Source organism: Mytilus californianus, unplaced genomic scaffold (assembly GCF_021869535.1).
Source record: "Mytilus californianus isolate M0D057914Y unplaced genomic scaffold, xbMytCali1.0.p SCAF_3, whole genome shotgun sequence".
NCBI lineage: Eukaryota > Metazoa > Mollusca > Bivalvia > Mytilida > Mytilidae > Mytilus > Mytilus californianus.
The window spans coordinates 59,467,531-59,483,331 of NW_026262679.1; the positions used below are offsets into that span (position 1 = coordinate 59,467,531).

The 15,801-nt window shown below is 31.2% G+C and overlaps 1 protein-coding gene across 1 annotated transcript; it reads right to left on the reverse strand.

Moving 5' to 3' along the window:
• Positions 1 to 1,145: 1,145 nt before the first annotated feature.
• Positions 1,146 to 5,364, reverse strand: LOC127733078 (uncharacterized). The gene is made up of 2 exons (XM_052242357.1): positions 5,324 to 5,364; positions 1,146 to 3,287 (listed from the first exon to the last, which is right to left on the reverse strand). The coding sequence occupies exon 2, from the start codon at positions 3,275 to 3,277 to the stop codon at positions 1,589 to 1,591; it is 1,689 nt and encodes a 562-aa protein (XP_052098317.1). The 5' UTR covers positions 3,278 to 3,287; positions 5,324 to 5,364; the 3' UTR covers positions 1,146 to 1,588.
• Between the last annotated feature and the right edge of the window lie 10,437 nt (positions 5,365 to 15,801).

Sequence of the window (15,801 nt, forward strand, 5' to 3'; positions counted from 1 at the left end):
CCTCATAATCACTTGAAAAGAACCATCAACGGATTTTTAGATCATTCACACGATAGGTGCCACTAAGGGGACAATACCTACTGACTCTCTTGATAACCTGAAACCATCATCGTTTTTATTGGGCGTCGTGTTGTCAATCTTCAATTAGTTTTCTGTGCCTTTTATTTTGTTGTTGACTGTTGTTTATCTGTTTGCATTTTTTTCTTTTGACCTTAATTTGTCTATTTTTCTTTGACATAAGTTATGTTTTTATTGCTCTAGCTATTGATATATTCTCCGTTTTTTGTATTTTATGACGGTAGTACAATAAAAGATTTTGTAGTCGATATTTCATCATTTGAACAATATATAAGAAGCTCGAAAATTTTTTATGTGACAAAAAATTGGACAATTGCTAAAAGGTAATTGTTTGTCATTAGAATGACTCGGAAACTCATTTTTGTGACTTATTATATGTCTCCTCGTATAGAATTGAACAAAGTTTAACATTCAATTGTCGTATCAATCATAGACATACATTATGTGAGCAATTTTGATGTGGGTACGACATAGCCACTTGATTGTTAAAATGGACTATGTAAAACATGCATAAACTGAAAAATAATTTGATGCGTAATACATATATGATACTTGGAGGGGACTTTGATTGCTGTCTTCAATCGTAATAACTTTTTTTCGAAACAATCTGTTAAAAAAATAATCAACAGTGAATTGTAGAGAAAACATTAATTTTTTTCATGTTAAAGCATGTGATTCATATCAATGGTTTCATCCAACTTATCCAAACTTTTGATACAATTACAGAGCGATCATCCGAAGATTGCATGAACCGATATGTATGAACAATTTCTTATCACATTTCTTTTAATATTTCACGAGAGTAAAATTCATTTTGTAAAAAAAGTATGCTAAACTATTGACCTGGTCTATAACAATGCATGGAAAACTTACAATTTCACAGATTTATTAAACAATGAACATATACGTTTCATCAATGTCTTATCTACATAATAAATGGACCGTCGACACTTACACACATATAAAGAAACACTGTACATATTATACACATATCTTATCTCTCGTATTGCAATCCTGTTATGAGTATTCCCCCTTGACTTGAAACATTGTGAAATGCTTCAAATTACTACAAGTTCATTTGTGTTAAATTAAACCGTAACCTAAAACGAAATACAGAAGGAAAATCTCTGTTTGGAATGAGGCGATGAATTTATAGTACTCACATTGGAGTATTTATGTTACTCTGCAAATTGAACTAAAATTTAGTTGGCCCTAATACCGTTTTGATTGTTTTTATTTCTATTGAATATTAGATAAATCAAATTAATGATCTTTTCAGCATGCTTAACAGGCAATACTATTTAAAAAAAGATTCAAAGATGTAGGTTTAAACTTTTCATTTATACACAAATGTAATCAAATCAAACAACAAACACAAATGAAGAATCAATGGAATTTAGCTAGTAATCGTTTTCACAAGCTATTAGTTCATTTATAGAACTATTCTGCTTATCTCTCACTTGTCTCCATCTTTTTATCTGACCAGGTAGAGCATTGGATTTTCTTTTGCTTACAGATGAACGTCATATAAAGCTGCGTGTCCATTTTCTTTATTGCATATCAATAATATTTTGTGTTCTTTACTGTAGTAGACTGCTTCTGGATCTTTTAGACCGTCCTGTTCAGTCAGAAGGACCTTTTGCCTCATTCCATCTTTAGACACAGCTATAAGGCTATTGGACTGTCCACCAACTACATATACATTGTCTCTCTCGTCTGCTGTAATTCCTGCAGAAGTATTGTTCTGTACTTTACTGCTAGAATACTTCCATATCTGGGTTCCATTTGTGTCTAAGCTAAATATATTTCCGAGCATGTCAGTGTAAATAACGTTTTCTGAAATAGTCAAGATATTATAAACGTCCTCAACATCCACTTGAATTTTCTTTATAATACGTCCATATAGATCTAGAACGGTGATCCCTTCACTATAGGATACAACATACAACTTCCTATTACAATGCGATATTCCCCAGCACCATTTTTTAACAGCGTTTTTAATATTTCGTTCAATTTGATTGGATTGGATGTTGACGATAGAAATAAAATTTTTGAATCTAAATGTAACGGCTACTGCACGGCGATCAATAATAGTTGCATCAAATGGTTTACCAGGAACTGCAATGTCGCGAGAATGTGATCCATTCTCATTGTAAATCATCAGACGTTCTTTAATGTGATTCAATATCATTACCTGATTATTCGGTAATATCAAACAGCTAGTTATTACGCACGGAGTACATTTCAGATCAATCCCTGTTCTAAACTGTAATTGGATTCTATCGATACTATCTACAGACGTGATTTTGAATTGGGCTTGATCTACCTTTGGTTCGACAAATGAAGCGCCACCGTTTGTGGTAGCAATACAAGTTGTGCCATATTCATCTAAGTTCACTATACTAGTTTGAATTTTTAAATTTTGTTCAAATTTAAGTATAAAGGATGGCATGTCAGTGACTAACGAATGGACTACTTCTTTTTCGTTGTTCAAGCTTCCAGTCATCATTTTCATTCCGACAAAGGCTTGCACATCAGATAAAAATTTCTTCATCTGAAGAATTCGATCTTTCATATTTCGTAGTTGTGTTTGTTTTTTGATAAATGTACTTTTTGTCGACGATATCTCTTGTTGACACTTTCTGTATTTATCTGTCAATTCGATCAATGTTTTTTCTTGCAGTCGCTCAAAATACTGAATAATTTCTTCATGTTTTGTCTTTACTGCTGTCTTTATATTATTGTCACTATCTAAAATACTATTCAGATTTTTGTCTTGCATCTTTATTCCGTTTTCGATATTTTCCAGTAGATTGTCAATATTTTGTTCTAATTCATTCAGCGCAGTAGATGTTTTGGCTCCCTTTGCTGCGTTCTGTAAAGACAATAGATCTGGACATTTACTGTGTTCTGACTGAACACATTCAATACAAATCACGCTGTCATGCGCTTTGCAGAAATATTCAAACACTTTCTGATGAACTTGACAAACCTGTGGAACTGCTAATTGGTCAACAATTTGATATTCTGAAATTGATACTAAATGATGATGTCTTGATAGTTTTGCAGCTTTATGAGGTCTTAAACATTCGTCACAATACCCTTCCGCACATTCAGAACACCATTTTGCTGCCTCCGTAGCAACATTTTCATACTCACAGGGTCCGCAGTTAATTGTTACTTTACTCGAACCATCCATCTTCTATGAACTACAACAAAACAGTCATTCGTAAAATAAAATCATATATGTGTAGGTATCAATGGTGCCGTTATTAATAGTACGATATTTTCTTGGCGTTTCTATCGCGCATCGTAAATCAATAGGAACGAAAGGAGATTCAGGGAAAATATCAATGAGATAGCAACCCATCGATATAAAAGAAAGGCATCTAGAGGTCAAGGTACGGTTTTTGATATGTCGTCTATGTCTTGTGTTTTCATTGGCACAAATATCGATTTTGTCATCAACAAATTAAAACATAACTAAATTTGTATTCTTTTCAAATGTTTTTTTTTGGGATGTATAAATACACATCCACGTTCATTTTCTATACAGAGATTGCTTTATCTATATATAACATTATACATATTTATTATAAGGTTAAATCCTAACTATCCTACTGCCTGTCGATACTTTTATTTTGGCATTGCACAAGTCATGTCTTCTTTGACTGTCCATTACATTAAAATACTAAACCCCTGGGATGTGTTTTAGTTGATTTTAGTCTCTGATGCATGATGTTTTATTATCAATTGTTTTTTGGCTTTTAACTAGCTTTCAGTAACTGCGAGTACTCTCAAATCGTACGTTCGTGTTAATTTAACCTGTTGATACAATTTATAATGTAGTTTTGTTTTTAAATGTTTACTTATTTTGTGTTATATCTCGTCTCACTATTTTTGATATATACCACCTTTGATAAGTATTTAGTATGACGATAAATTTTCACTTCTGATCTCGTACTTTGAACACCAAATTTATTTATTTTGTAAAAAATATTTCCGTACTCCATGTACTCCTTACAACAAAATTATTATATTTACCAGTGAACTTTATTTTATTAAACGCCATTTTGTCCAAGGTTATAGTTGTCTTACTGATATTGTTTAACATCTCCCTCCTTTTTTATCAATATTGTATTTACATTGTGTCATAGATCAAATGTATTCGTTCAGTGTATGTTTACTTATTTTTGTTAATATGTCTTTTGATTGAGTTAAGCCATTTCAATTGATATTTTATAGTGTGTCTTTCTATGTTGTGATGTTACATTCAGGTTATGGTGAAGGTTGGCGCCTGTTAAAACGTTTAAATCCTCTGCATTTGTTTGCACCTTTCCTAAGTCAAGAACCTGTTTTTTCAGTGTTGTCGTTTGTTGATGTGTTTCATAAGTGTTTCTCGTTTCTCGTTTTTTATATAGATTAGACTGTTGGTTTTCCTGTTTGAATGGTTTTAAACTAGTAATTTTTGGGGCCCTTTATAGCTTGCTGTTCGGTGTGCGCCAAGGCTCCGTATTGAAGGCCGTACTTTGACCTATAATGGTTTACTTTTTACAAATTGTGACTTGGATGGAGAGTTGTCTCATTGACACTCATGCCACATCTTTTTATATCTATATGATGCAGATTGAAGTAGTTTTGTTAAATCTCGTCACTCGTCCTTTTTTAAGATCGATCACCGGACCAAAAAAAGGCACTATAAAAACATTAGAAAAGAGTTAAAACAGTTGTACGACTATTCACTTTTTTCTTTTTTAGCCATGGCGTTCTCAGTTTATTTTCGACTTATGAGTTTGAATGTCCGTCTGGTATCTGTCGCCTCTCTCTTTCACTGAATTCTTTTCGTCTACTTTCACTAACTGAGTCTTGATCGCTTGAGCCATTGTTCAACTGATGTTGACTTTATGTGACATTGAAAAAGAATAACAATAGTTAACTATAAGCAGAAAATTGAAAAATTGAATGTAAAATACAATAGTTGTCTCCCCTTTTTATTAATAATTTCTATTCTTTGTATTGTAGTGTTTGAAAAAAGTTAAACAATGTTTTACACCATAATTATACATGAACGAAGTACAGTGCAATGATTTTGTATTTCAAAAATGCTTTTGATCAGCAAAATTATGATTGTCACCCATGTTACCATTGTTTTTATATAAGTGTTTTACTGTACACTTGAGACATATTATCTTCTATTTACGAAAAGGGTATAAACATATTGCTTTGCTTTTTATAGCATTTTTACCTTAAATAATAAAAGTTCTTTTCAGAAGTGTGACTCTTTGCTATATTAAAGTCTATCTATGAAAAAGACAAGGAAGTTGTATCTATTTATACATTGTTTTCAATTCAGTCCCAGGTAAAATATGTTAAAGCAATCATTTGACTTTTTAAATACTTTCGTTATTTAATCATGACTTACTGTGTATGTTAAATATAGTAGTAGCTACTTCAGTTACCACATTGATTCCTTTCATTGGAGATCAAAGTTGTTACAATGGTTGATTAGAAGTCATGTGAAAAATGAAATATATAACTATGATTATATAGTTAAACTCCCGCGATATTTTAATTTGATCTATGAATACACCTTTCATGACTATAGTATATTTTGCCATCCTTCCAATTTCCCCTGATTTTTTTATTTTTATTTACAGGGTAAAACATAGAAATTTAATAAAACATATAAAAATGGAAAAGAGGGCATATATACTGTGTATTAACCGTAAACTCCCTTTACTAATTTTCCGAAGCAAAGGAAATTTATCAAAGTATACAAAAGTCATATAAAACTATGATACTGAAAATGTGTATAAACTAAGTTTTGAAAGTGACCATATTGCTAAATAAATTCAAGGGAAATTAATCCTATCTCTTTTGTTATTTTTTTTTTAACTCATGGTTCATCTCCATCGCGTATAGAGTTGAGACGACATTGACTTTTCTTTACACGTACTGTTTGGTAAGAGCAGTTCACATGTTTTCACGTTGATTCATTTTTTTTATCAATAGTATGTGCTTCAATAGGACATTCGGTATCTGTGATATTACGTTGCATAATCCGAGAAGTAGTAATATTGACGATGAGATTTTTCTCTTTAGAGTTTTTATATTCCAGATTAGGATTTTCCCATGTTTCTAGCAAGATATTTAAAACTTATCAACTTGACAAAAGCATACATATGCTCGATATTAACCTTCAGAATACAGTAACTCTCAACAGATTTGCATTACACCTACACCAATTATATCTATCAAAATAGAACCTGTATGTATGTATGTATGTATGTATGTATGTATGTATGTATGTATGTATTTATTAGCTACGTTCATCCGCACATTATGTATGTTCTCATCCGCTGCGCTCATCCGTCAAAAAAACCTTTTCCGATTACCTCAAAATAAAAACAACTGAAAACTTGTTTAGATTAAGAGACACACCAAAACAGTTTAATCAAATACATTATAATAATTAGATCGAAAAATTGTCCCAATCATCATGAAAAACCCCAATTGCATATATACATATCTTAAATTTTCCTTTAAAAAAATAGAAATGACGAAGAAACTGCTATCTAAATCTCTCAGACAAGGTTGACGAATGTTGAATTAAAAGACATATGAAGCTTCAAATTTAGAAAAAAGTTGAATATGTTTTATATACTTAAATGTCTCAGTTTTACCATAAAACAAGCGTACAGGGACTTTTTTTTTTTTATCAACAAACATCCTTTATCTTATGAAAATCTTCAGAAATGTCCTGCTATTGAATGTTTGTCTTCTCGTTCTCTAATTCGCCGATAACTTTTCCATATGCAGTGACCTTAACCATTATATCTCTCGTTAGAACTGCGACAACCGCACAGCGCAAATGCAAGCGGAAAACTGTGATTAAAATAATGTAAACAAACGTGAACTGGAGGTAAATAGTGTGTGTTCATTCTGAAAGAACAATTTAATTCACCAAATAATTTAAGAACTATTATGATTTACTTGATAGAGGGTTGCTGCTCACAAGGAAGCTATAATACCAAGAATTCCAAGTGGTGAAGTTGAAATCATCCCTTCGTAAATTTTTTGGACACAATCACGAGTTGGTTGACCATTATGGAATATCCGTTTCTTTCTCAGATGACAACGGATATGTTCCAATTGTCGTACCTACAATCCTGTCCCCTTTCCCCCGAATGTGACCTACCGAATTAGACTTATCAACGGGTTTGTACTAACATGAGCAACACGACAGGTGCCACATATGGAGAAGGATCTGCTTACCATGCGGTGCACCTAAGATCATCCCCGGTTTTTGGTGGGGTTCATGATGCTCAGTCTTGAGTTTTCCATATTCTGTTTCGTATACTCTTGTTTGCCTTTTGGTCTTTTTCTTTTTTTTGCCATGGCGTTGTCAGTTTATTTTCGACTTATGAGTTTGAACGTCCCTTTGGCATCTTTCGCCTCTCTTGTATGGCAAAGTTTTAATAAAAAATAGAAATGTATGGTAAATATAAAACAACATTAACATTGCTCTCTCAACTCACTTATCTTTTACGTGCTCCAGGATTCTGTGTTGATTTGTTTATCAATGTCACGATCCGGTAAACTTCGGCAACAAACCCGAAGATAAATCAAAATATAAAGTTTGCTAGCAACACTCATTGAAAGAAATGTTTTTGTCGATGATATATTTTGGGCTTGTAATAAAAGAATCAGTGTTTTGTTGACTTAGATTGGTGTATATTATATGCATGCATTGGTTCAATAATTTCCTGATCATCATAATCACAGGGATTGTTTCAATTGACTTTGAATATTCATTTTATGTCCTTTTTGGTCACAAATGCAAGGGAAAATCGAAAAATGTTTTTTTTATATTAAATAATGAAAATTAAATCAAATGTCAGTACAGATATTTAACGATTTAAAGTGCATTGAATAACAGAAGAAATGATCAAGATAATTCTAAAATAATGATGAAGCGTATATACGCATTTAATACATAAAATCGGTTGATGATACTTTTATTTTTGTTGACAGAAATAACTCGTATAATAGATTGTCCTCAATATCACGATGAATGAGTGATAGTGATAATTCATCATTCAATTCCTTTGTAGAGGGATTTATCAGCGAGTGTGAATTCATTAGAATTCGGATTATAAACTTAAACAGTGACGAAAAGCAAGTCAATTTTATCTTAATAATACATAAAAATGATGAGAGGACTTTCAAGAATTATTGGACAGTACAACAGACCACACCAACCACCAACACAGTAAAGCCTGTGTTACATCCAAGTGCATGATTATTATCAGTCGGAGGGCTAATATGGTGAAGACTAATGCATGTATAATATGAAGCTAATATTAGTCTGTCAAAAAAATGAACCCCAGTTTTAAGGTAAAAGGGGTGTCTAGGAATGCGTTTAACAAAAATAAAAAGAAAGGCAAAATTCACAAAAAGGACAAGAATCGTTGTGGTAAAAAGTATGTTAAACGTTACATATATTATATAAGCATGTATCATGAGGAAATGAAAAAGGCAGAATGAATAATGGTGTATGATACATTCAGTTGAAAACTATGTTTGATCAGTATAAGACATAGAAAAAGGGAACGAAAAAAAGCAACTTTATGAAATTTAGGCATCACTAGTTAACCGATGTCCAAATCTCATAACTCGGTGAAGAAGATACAAATCCAAATAAGAAACAAAATCTGAGTGAATCGCATGAAGCAAGGAAACAACCGTATGCAAACATTTCAAACAAATAAGCTACAGTCATTATATTAAAATAGGCAAATAATAACAATGACTTCCGAGTTGGTGCAATAGTTTTTATTAACATGCAGTATGTACGTCTAATTGCGTTGATGTACTCGGTGCAGAAATGATATTTCATTCGATCGGAGCTTTGAAACCTTGGCCATAGCTATTACATATATATCAGAAACTACATTTATGTTCATGTATTAATTACGAGTTACTTTGTAGAATGTGGAACAAAAAGATCATATATATATATATATATATATATATATATATATATAGGACCAAAGTAAACTGCATGAAACGTCTTATTACTCATAAGTATAAGATAAAAACTTATGTATACATCATAAGCAGATAATTACTGCTTCTCAAAAAAGGGATTTTCTATTTTGTGTTAGCCGGTAATCAAACGGGTTGCAGCATCGTTCACAGAAGAAATGAAAACATAAACGAAGCAAATTGGTACATAATAATTGGTATCATTATAAGGAAAAACTACTATTTATCAACTAATAATAAAATCATGTATCTAAAACTAAATTACATAAGAAAATAAATGTCTGTACCAAGTCAGGAATATGACAGTTGTTATCCATTCGTTTGATGTGTTTGAGCTTTTGATTTTGTCATTTGATTAGGGACTTTCCGTTTTGAATTTTCCTCGGAGTTTGGTATTTTTGTTATTTTACTTTTTACAAAATGTATATTAAAATATTATTTTGCTATTAGCAGTCAGTTTAGTTGTTCAATTTTATCAAAATACGCCCAAAAACATCTCTGATGTGTTATTGGCTTCATTTTAATAATTCAATCCAATTAGAATCCGAATCCGTGCTGCATTTGATAAATCTTTGTTGGGAATGAGTTGCACATGTGCTCAGCATGTTTAGTGATTGAAACAACTGTCGGCTGAAAAGATTAAACCAGGGAAACAGCAGTAGAAAGACTGTTATCGTTGAATGATTCGACCCGCTAAAAATAAGTTATATACAGGTTTTTAGAAAATGATTTACATTTTATTTGTATGTTTGTGCGTATTTATACATCCCTGGCTTTCAAATGTTTTGGTTGATCGTTCATGATGAAGGTTTACCCAGAAGAGCGCTTCGGACGCACAGAATTTATAAAGTGTTATTTTCATTTTTTTCTATGAAACGGGGTCATATCTCCATAGACAGTCTTCCTGGGTCATGTAGATATTTAATTGGATGGCGTCAGGAATACAAACGAAGTGTTGATATTTTATAACGATGCCAGACATTCTGTATTGTTTTATTTTTGTAGTTCTGGACTACGTTTTAATATACACTACATCATAGTCTCAATGAATTCATTCATTTAGCAGCTAATGTTCCTTGAATGAATTGCTTATCTACATATGCCTGTCATCAAGACTACGTATACTTAACGGCTGATGCATTGGTGATTCTTTGGGATATTTTACATGTTTGTCGCCCAATGGTATGAGTAAAGTCGATTATGCTATTGTAAGTAAGAGTCTCCTGACCTCAGTAACATACTTAAAAACAAATGAAATCAAATACCTTTCAGATCAAGCACACATTGAAATATTTCTTAAATGTAATATAAGTGAAAAACAGTATTTGTTTCCAGAAGATAAATGGAAACCAATGAAATCTTTTAAGTGGAATGAAAACTCCAAAAAAATAACTCCAAAAATATTAATCCAAAACCTTTCTTCTGAAATTTTTATAAACGAAATTATAAACTTTGAAAAAAAGAAATATTTTGAAAGTCAAAATCAGGCGGATAGTGAGATCGATTTAATTTTATACAACTTGAAAGAAAAATCTTGTACACTAAGACATGTAAGAGGTATACCAAACTTCAAAAGAAATATAAAAAAGAAGCAAAAATGGTCCGATAATGAAGTATATGAATATAAAAAGTCAATAAATGCAGTTGGAAAAAAATTAAGACAAAATCCCTTTAACTGTTCACTGAAACATAAATGTTTTTGTTTACTCAAATCTTTTAGAAAGTTAACGAAACCAAAAAAATAAAATAAATAAAAATAAAAATAGAATATAAATAGAAAATCTTTGACAAAATTTCAGATTCAATCAATAAAAATCCATAAAATTACTGGAAAATACTAAAATCACTAGAAAACAAAAATATAGATGGAGATCAAGATTTGAAAGAAATGTTAAAGGTTAGTGAAAACACAATAACACATTTCCAAAAATCAAGGGAAGTTTTCAAAAATAAATAATGATTTTCAAACTAAAATTGAGCAAAATCTAAAAAACAAATATTGAAGATAATATTTCATTTAACCCGGACACTTACAGCCCATTACTTCTTCTGAAATTGAATGTATAATAAAAAAGATAGAAAATGGAAAAGCAACCGGTCCAGACAGCGTGTTGAATGAGGTAATTACATTTAGTAGTCCAGTAACTACCAAATAAAATTGAGAATGGAAATGGGGAATGTGTCAAAGAGACAACAACCCGACCATAGAGCAGACAACAGCCGAAGGCCACCAATGAGTCTTCAATGCAGCGAGAAACTCCCGCACCCGAAGGCGTCCTTCAGCTGGCCCCTAAACAAATATGTATACTAGTTCAGTGATAATGGACGTCATACTAAACTCCAAATTATACACAGGAAACTAAAATTAAAAATGATACAAGACTAACAAAGGCCAGATGCTCCTGACTTGGGACAGGCGCAAAAATGCGGCGGGGTTAAACATGTTTTTTGAGATCTCAACCCTCCCCCTATACCTCTAGCCAATGTAGAAAAAACAAACGAACAACAGAACGTACAGTAAGAAAATAAACAAAATGACAATAATACATAAATAACAACAGACTACTAGCAGTTACTGACATGCCAGCTCCAGACTTCAATTAAACTGATTAAAAGATTATGTCTTCATCATATGAATATCAGGCACAATCCCTCCTGTTAGGGGTTTAGTATTATACCGTCATAAAATATATGAGAAGAACATAACCCGTGTCATGCCAACAACTGGTTTTAGAATAAATGTGTTTAATTCCGATGCAAAGACCCTATAAGTGAATTAATATTAAAGCCAAATATGAAAGGATATGTTAAATTATTTAATCTAATGTTAAAAACAGGATACTATCCAACTTCTTGGAATTCTGCATACATAACTTTAGTACATAAATCCGGTGACAAATGTAATCCAAGCAATAACCCAGGAATGTCTTTAATCAACTGTATATCCAAACTATTTAGCAGTATCTTAAAACAAAGAATGACTAAAACTATGGGAAAAAGACTAATTCACAGTTTGGATTTATAGTTAATCATAGAACTGCAGACAGTGTATTTATCCCTAAAACTTTAATTAATAAATATATTCATAAAAATAAAAGAAATCTTTATGTCTGTTTTGTAGATCTTAAAAAGGCTTTTGATTCACTTTGGAGAATTGGAATGCTTTATAAATTAGCTAAAATGGGTGTGGGAAAACATATGTTTTAAATAATAAAACAACAGTTTATTCATACTGAAGCAACTTTAAAATATAATGATATACATTCTAGATTCTTTTCCATTGACCGATGAGTAAAACAAGGAGACAGTATTAGTTCTACACTCTTCAACTTATTTATAAATGACATAGTTGAAAATTTTTACCATAAAGATTCAAAACCCCTGAGAATATTAAATTCTGATATAGGAAGTCTTTTGTTTGCTGATGACCTTATCATATTATCTGAAAGTAAAGAAATTCTTTAGAATACTTTAAATAACTTATCAAATTACTGTGAAAAATGGCAGTTATGTTTAAATACTAAAAAGACAAAAACAATGATCATTCAACAAAGAACTACTAAACTTGAACTATACATAGTAAGGTTCAACAATGAAAAAAATGATAATGTTACAGAATATATATTTCTGGGCACCTTAATTGAGCATCACTGAAGAGACATTGATTGTCGAAATGCGCATCTGGTGCAGAAAAATTGGTACCGTTTATGTTATTAATGAAAAACAATGGAAATCTAAATGCAAGTTTAACAGAATAAGCCAAAAAAGCTAGGAAAGCTTTTTTTCAATAAAATCACATGCATCCTTTTTGAGAAACCCTGTTAATGTATCCTGTAACCTCTTTGATTCTCTTATTAAGCCAATTTTGACAAATTATGCAGAAATATCATACATGGATACATATCATTCTTATTATAAAGCAAAAGGCAGATTAAAATCCCAAAACAAAGATATAGATAATTTCCAATATTTGGATAAGACTCCTTTTGAAAAGGTTCATGTTAATTTCTGTAAATATATTCTATATACCAAAAAAAACGTCTTCTTATTTAGGGGTAAAAGCTGAACTTGGTAGACAACCAATAGAAAAATATATAAAAACGCAATCAATCCTTTATTTGGGTAGATTAAATATTGAAAACATAAACCCATAATTAAAAAAAAGTTATACATTATGTCAACACCTTGATACATGTTTCAAGTAAAATACAATTATAGGTGTCTCCCTTTTCAGTTTATTGATAATATCTATTCTTTTGTTGTTGTATTTTAAAATATTTCAAACAACGTTTTTACTTGAATTATACATGTACAAAGTACAGAGAAATGATTTTGTATTTCAAAAAGGCTTTTGGAAGTAGATTGATGATTGTCACACATGATTCCATAGTTTCTATAAACAAACCGTTTTGATTTACAAGAAAAAACATAGATTTGTTTTACAAATAAAAATATTATATTATATTCTTTACTTTCAGATAATATGACAAGGTCATCAGCAAACAAAAGACTTCGTATATCAGAATTTAATATTCTCAGGGGTTTTGAATCTTTATGGTCAAAATTTTCAACTATGTCATTTATAAATAAGTTGAAGAGTGTAGAACTAATACTGTCTCCTTGTTTTACTCATCGGTCAATGGAAAAGAATCTAGAATGTATATCATTATATTTTAAAGTTGCTTCAGTATGAATAAACTGTTGTTTTATTATTTAAAACATATGTTTTCCCACACCCATTTTAGCTAATTTATAAAGCATTCCAATTCTCCAAAGTGAATCAAAAGCCTTTTTAAGATCTACAAAACAGACATAAAGATTTCTTTTATTTTTATGAATATATTTATTAATTAAAGTTTTAGGGATAAAAATACCCTATTGCTTTCGCATTTTTAAAAATACGTTTTTACCTTAAATAACCAAGATTGTTTTCTTATGTGTCACACTATTCAGGAAAGAAGAATTCACCTGAAACGAGTCAAAACTGACATAAATCGATCTATGGTATAGACCAGGAAGTTGTATTTATTTATACTTTGTTTTTATTTCAAAGTAAAATATGTTAAAGCAAACATCAATCTATTTTTTATTATTTTGATATTTGATCCTGACTTACTGTAAATTTAACATTTAGTATTGGCTACTTCAGTTATCACTAAAGGTAGTTGTTATCATGGCTGATTAAACGTCATATGACAAATGAAACAGATAACTATGAGAATGTAGTTAAACTCCCGCGATATTTGAATTTGAACTATGAACATAACTTTCATGACTATAGAATATTTCGCCATCCTTCTGAAGGACAAATACGTTTTTAAGTTAATCAAGAAAAAATGTTCATTATATCTGTTATTTTTTGTAAATTCACTTTTAGTCAATTTCCCTTGATTTTGATTTCACAGGATCAACATAGAAATTGAACGAAAACCATTAAAAAGAAAAAGAGGGTAGATGGTGTATTAATATAAATGACAAAAAATATCGTCACGCATTTTATAAAGCAATTGAAACTATCAAAGTATACATGTAAAGTTGCGGTACTGACAATGTGTGTAAAAAGTTTTCAAAGTGACTATATTGTGAATTATATTCAAGGGAAATTATACCTATCACTTTTGCATTTGTTTATTTTTTCAATCGTGTATGGAGTTGAGCCGACTTGTCTCATCTTTATATGTCCTGCTTGGTAAGAGCAATTGAAATGCTTCCACTTTGATTCGATTATTTTTAGCAATAGTATGTTCTTCGAAAGGATATTCGTTAACTGTGATTTCAATTAAAAATCAGAGTTGTAGTAATATTGCCAAAAACATTTTCCTCTGTAAATTTTTTATTCTTTAGATGTAGGATTTTGCCATGTTTCGAGAAAGATATTGATAAGAACTATCCACATTTGACAAAATATTAGGTGTGATCGATATACACTTGCAGAATTTAGTAACTCTCAAAAGATCGCATGAGATCTACGCCAATAAGGCCACACCAATTTGATTAATAGTTCTTTGGATTTTCCCGCTCCTGTTTTTGAGAAATTGACTTTTCAATAAAAAAAATAATTACCGCTTCCGCCAATTTTTGGGCCGCATGCCGCTCCAAAATTAGTTTATCCTTGACATTTTTTTTTCTCTTAGACGTTTTTCTCGTGCATATATTGCTCCGAGCGATTCAAACGCACGTGTGATAAATCGAGTTGTAAATAAAAGGTCAAAAATCGGGATGCCAACATGAAGTTGTGTCAGATCATTGCCCGTAGTTATTAAACTCACAGTTATTTGAAATGCATTTCGTTTTACCTGTTCTAGGGCACAAAAATAAAAATCTTTTGTTAGATGACCACGATCACATCAGTACTTGTTAGAACCATTGTCATCTCCGATCATTGTTTCAACAGACATAGTCCGAGATTACTCCGACGTCCAACAGCTGTTTGCCAGAAAAGATGGGGGCTGTTGTCCCACGGCTCCAGGTTGTCTGGCAAAACAGCCGTTGGACGTCAGAGTAATCTCGGACTACAACAGACATAGATATCTAGAGCTATCTGTCTTGGATGAAATTAATATTAAATTCACATGAGTTTTTGAAAAAAGACAGATTTATCTTTTTTTAATGAAAACTCCATATCCCCTTGTTAGTCAATTGACATGCAATCAAAACTCTTTTGTAAGGGAAAAT